The following is a 5522-nucleotide window of genomic DNA, read 5'->3' on the forward strand; positions in this document are numbered from 1 at the left end:
AGCTGGCCAGAGCAGTAGTCAAAACATGAAGAAAATCAATGTGTGATTGTCTGTTGATTATGTGGTGTGTAGCTAAAACATTCTAACACGACCTCTAGTGACATGTCATGACATTAAACATAAGAAAATATTATGGCTATGGCTACAGTTATACACGTGAGAATAATAATATTAAACATCCTGTCTTCTAACAGTCATCAACTTTCTATCTAGTTATTCTTGACCATAAGCAACCTGCAGCACTCATGAAAATGCCTAAGCATTTAACAGCCTAAGCTAGACATCCTGTCTACTCTAAACATTTCTAATACATCAAGTATCTAACCAACATCTATCTGACTAAAAATACCTAACAAGTTGTTCTTTACATTACAAGTGTTGCTGCAGCTTTTCGCTTTTAATGTGAATATCACAAATGTTTCATTTTCTAATAACCAGTGCTAAATATTTCCTGTAGAACATGGTAAACATACTTCATTTTTCCAGAAAGACAGATTTTTAAATCTGATATTGAAATGGGTTACAAAATGCTAGCCACCTTATAACATCATGACTTTGGCTTGTGCTGGCTCTAAAGTTAGGTGAAATACAAACAGTGAATTTACAGAGAGGTGGACTCATTACCGTTGAAATGTTTGTTTATCTCATATTGTAGATTGCCTATTTTAGCTCTTAAAATAAAAACATCCCGTTTCTACTGTGTACCACCAGTGCTCCAGGTCACCCTGATAGAACTTCAGAATATTGAATAGCTGATCATCAACTCAGCTCATTGGAATTTAGCAGCCATTTTTCCATCACTATTGTTTCACACACTAGTTTGTCTTTATGATCCTTAACAGAACACAAGGGTTAAGCTCTTTCTGAGAGTTACACAGAATGTTCCATCTGCACTTTATGAGAAACAAGCAAGAAGAGGCACTGATGGACTTCATTAACTTTATCGCTGCCTCTTTGCCGAGTGCCGTTGATGACTTGAACAGAGATTTATCCTCCCTCTGTCTGTCTGCTTTTAAGTCGATTTGAGATCCCCACTGAGAGCCATGGGAGTGGCTGTCAGAGTGCTTGACTAGGAGCCATGAGAAGCCTGCATGACATGAGAGGTGCTCTGAGTACTGTGAGTGGTGGGCCAACAAGCTGCTCTGAATAATATCACATTTATTTAATGCAGTAGATGCCTAATTACAGCTCTTCGTATATTTTCAATCCTCTCTCCCTCATAGCGCTGCAAGGTAAAACGCTGGTTCAGGAATTCAGTGACTCCCAGTACGAACAGACATGGACATACACATTTCACATTCACAGAGTTTATTTTCATCTTGGCTCCTGCTTTAATGAACACTTTCTGTTTCTTGTGGTGACCTAGTCACCCTGTGTTCAAAATTTAAAAAGAAAGGTGTTAGCATGTGTGTGTGCTCTTTTGCATGTGTGTCTGAGAAGTGTTTTTCCACTTGAGTCAGCAAACCTTGAGCATAATTAAAAGGTTTGTTTTTTTTCATCAGCAGTTTTGTAAATTGGAGAAAAGGTATGTTGCTTTCTCAGAGGGATGAATGATTGAGAAGTTAAGTTGCACTATATTCTATTGGGAAAGTGCTTGGTTTCTTGTCTTACTAGGTTGATTTCCTGTTTTCTGTCATGCTGTCTGATATGTGTTTATGTGTTTTAGGTTGGGCTACGTGGACCATGCTGAGGAGTTGGCTTCCAGGTTCCTCCAGTGCTTCCCAAAGAACCGGCTGTCAGCCCAGGCAGCGCTGAGCCATGAATACTTCAGCAACCTTCCTCCACGGCTCTGGGAGCTGCAGGACAGTATGTAACCCAACATAGTCACTTTTCAGCCCCTTTTGTTCTTTCAGTTGTTGCCATTGCTCAAAAGCCACACCAATATTACTTCTGGTTTTACTTCTGCCTGAGAATCTCTGCATTTTCAGAGTTTCAATATCAAAATAATACAGTGATTGTTGTCCATAAATGTAAAACAAACAGAGATAATGTAATTATCTGAAGTTCTACTGAGCTACAGGCCTGCTTTGACTACAAAGACTGAGAGTGTATTTGACAATGTAGCTACAGACCTGGTCGAACTCACTGACACTGTCATATCTTATATCAGTTTCTGTGGGGATGTATGTGTGCCCAAAAAGTCCTTCTGCACATACAACAACAACAAGCCCTGGTTCACAGCAAGACTCAAGCAGTTTCGCTGTGCCAAAGAGGAGGCTTACAGAAGTGGGGACAGGACTCTGTACAGCCAGGCCAGGAACACACTGACAATGGAGATCAGAGCAGCAAAGAGGAGCTACTCTGAAAAGCTGAAAGCTCAGGTTTCAGCCAACGACTCCTTGTCTGTGTGGAGAAGCCTGAAAAGCATCACTGGCTACAGGAAACCATCCCCCCTACTGTGGAAGACCGTCAAGTAGCAGACGACCTGAATGTGTTCTACTGCAGGTTTGACAAACAACACCCCCCCTTACCCTCCCCACCTCAGACCCAACAGCTACTCCCCTGATAATCACCATCCTTCCCTCCAGCTCCCCACCTCTAACGATCTGTGAAAAGGATGTGCGTGGCCTTTTTAAAAACAAAGGATCAGAAAGGCACCAGGCCTAGATGGCGTGACCCCCTCCTGCCTGAAAGTGTGCGCTGATCAGCTGGCCCCCACCTTCACACTCATCTTCAACAGGTCACTGGAGCTGTGTGAAGTGCCCTCCTGCTTCAAACGTTCCACCATCATCCCAGTCGACGATGCAATTAACATGACACTGCATTACATCCTGCAACACCTCGACTCCCCAGGGTCCTATGCACGGCATTCAACACCATTATCCCAGACATCCTCCACTCCAAACTGACCCAGCTTACTGTGCCTGCCCCCACCTCTCAGTGCTTTCTAGCTTTCTGACAGACAGGAAGCAGCAGGTGAGGCTGGGGAAAACCACATCCAGCACACTGACAATAAGCAGAGGCGCCCCCCCCCCCCAGGGCGTAGCTACAACAACCTGGAGCTGAACACGCTCAAAACAGTGGTGATGACAGTGGACTTCAGGAAGAACCCCCCCACCTTACCCCTCCCCTCACCATACTTGGCAGCACTGTATCCGTAGTAAAGCCCTACAAGTTCCTGGGCTTCACTACCTCCCAGGACCTGAAGTGGACGTCCAACATCGGGACCATCACCAAGAAAGCACACCAGAGGATGTACTTACTGCACCAGCTCAGGAACTTTGACCTGCCCCAGGAGCTGCTGATACAGTTCTACAGAGGAATCATCGAGTCCATTCTCTGCACCTCCATCAGTGTCTAGTTTGGCTCAGCAACCAAACAGGGCAAGTACAGACTTCAGTGGACAGTCAGGACTGCAGAAAAGGTCATTGGTGCAAGCCTGCCCTCCATGGAAGACCTGTACACCACACGGGTAAAAAAGGAGGGCAGAGAGGATCACTGCAGACCCCTCACCCGGGACACAATCCGTTCGAACTCCTCCCCTCCTGACGGCATTAAAGGTCACTGTACGCCAAGACAACCAGGCACAAGGACAGTTTCTTCCCCTGGGCCATCACGCTGATGAACACTTGACCCACTACAGTATGACTGGACAATAACCCTCAGTGCAATACTTGTAAATATACATTGTACAGATTATACAGATCTGTACAGGTCTCTATTTTTAAGTACTCTATTTTTATTCCTATTTATCTCATTTCAATGAGCATTCCTTTGTCTTGTCTGCATTGTTTACTGCCTGTTTATACTGCTTATTTTGCATTGTTTGCACTGTTTGTTGCTTGTGTAGCAGCCTTCTCACTCTACCTAGGAGGGGCACCAACTAGACGAGTTAGAATGAGGGGTGCTTGGGTTCGTTTAACCAAAATTAAAATTGATAACCCCTATAACTAGTAATGAGGACTTGTAGTATGGTGCTTGAGGAAGGAAGATAGACCCAGCGATGGCTTAACCCGAGTGATCATGGGCCTCTTGGCTGCATCTCTGATCAGTCTTCTCCTTGTATGAGCTGAAAGTTTAGCGGGACGGCCAGGTCTTGGTAGATTTGCAGTGGTCTGATACTCCTTCCATTTCAATATTATCGCTTGCACAGTGCTCCTTGGGATGTTTAAAGCTTGGGAAATCTTTTTGTATCCAAATCCGGCTTTAAACTTCTCCACAACAGTATCTCTGACCTGCCTGGTGTGTTCCTTGTTCTTCATGATGCTCTCTGCACTTTAAACGGACCTCTGAGACTATCACAGTGTAGGTGCATTTACTCACGACACTCTTGGGGTTATCGTTGCAGGCCTGGTCCACACAATTTGAGTGCGATGCAATGTGATGTCCTCCCCAGTTGGGTGCGGTGCAATATGGCGTCCTCACAATTGGAGTCCAATGCCAAGTGAAGCCCTCCCCAATTGAGTGCGTCGAACCACGAAAACTTTACCTATTACCCGAACCTCAGAGTACGTTGCGAAAGAGATTACTCTCTCTCAGAGTCTCCTTTGGTAAACCACTATCTAAAACTTCGCCCCACTAACCCAGTCGGGCTCTCACCAGAGCCGGCTAGCACGGCTCAAGCTAAACGCCGCTCACTCTCCTCAAAGTCAGCTTACTATTTCCGCCTCACAGCTCCCACACGGCAAACCGGCTGGCTCCGCTGGCGAAACCTTGCCACAGTCTCCGTGTCTGGCCCTGGGCAAAGTTCTCCGTCTCTTTTCAGTCTCTTTTTTTCTTTTCCCCTCTTCTCTCCCTCTTCCCTCTCTCCTCCTAGACACTTCTTTTTTCTCCTTTTCTTTTTTTCACCCCTCTTTCCCCCCCCCAATCACACCAGGTCACACAGATTGCCAGATTCCTTCGACCAATCACATTACTATGACTGCGTAAAGAGGGTGAACCTATTGTGGTAACCAATACAGCTCTCCCAGAATTGGCATTTACATCCCAAATACAATTAAAACTGTAACTGTTCCACAAATAAAATTAAAACTGTAGCCGTAACAACACAAGCCATAGTCATTTGTAAAAAGTATCAGCCCAGTATGTGCCAACGAGCTACACTTGTTAATACTGCTTATTTGTTGAATTACAAGCCTTATGCTGGTTTACTGTTTACTTGCCCCTTGCATGGGAATATGTACATACACATTGAGAGCCGATGTACCAGAGTCAAATTCCTCGTGTGTCCGACACACCTGGCCAATACAGCAGATTCTGATTCTGATTCTTTGATTCGGGAGTGGGACCTGACCCAAGCTACACCTTGTCTGTTTTCACACTATTTAACCCACTCAAACTTCCATACTTCCACTTCCGCTTATAGGCGGATCGCCCGCTGTATGTGTGGCTGCTCTCCTAGTTTTGTCTGTTTGTTTGCCTCTCTGACGCCATGTTCTTTGCTGTTCCATCACTGGATCATCTTCTCTACCATTTTTTGGGGTTTGTGCTAACGGTCCCACTCCACCATCTGCAGGGCCTTCCACGTTTGTCACACCGTAGGCCAATGTTAGGTAATTTCTTAGTTAGATAGATATTGATTA

General features: G+C 45.1%; 1 protein-coding gene across 6 annotated transcripts in view; it reads left to right on the forward strand.

The window, feature by feature from the left end:
- Positions 1-5522, forward strand: part of cdk14 (cyclin dependent kinase 14) — a 330986-nt gene that overhangs the window by 239474 nt on the left and 85990 nt on the right. For all 6 annotated transcript variants that reach the window (XM_020622244.1, XM_020622243.1, XM_020622245.1 and 3 more), the window contains one exon: positions 1667-1806. In XM_020622244.1, the coding sequence (XP_020477900.1) occupies positions 1667-1806 (140 nt within the window). The remainder of the gene's footprint in view (positions 1-1666; positions 1807-5522) is intronic.

This window comes from Monopterus albus, unplaced genomic scaffold (genome assembly GCF_001952655.1).
Source record: "Monopterus albus unplaced genomic scaffold, M_albus_1.0 scaffold276.1, whole genome shotgun sequence".
NCBI classification, from domain to species: domain Eukaryota; kingdom Metazoa; phylum Chordata; class Actinopteri; order Synbranchiformes; family Synbranchidae; genus Monopterus; species Monopterus albus.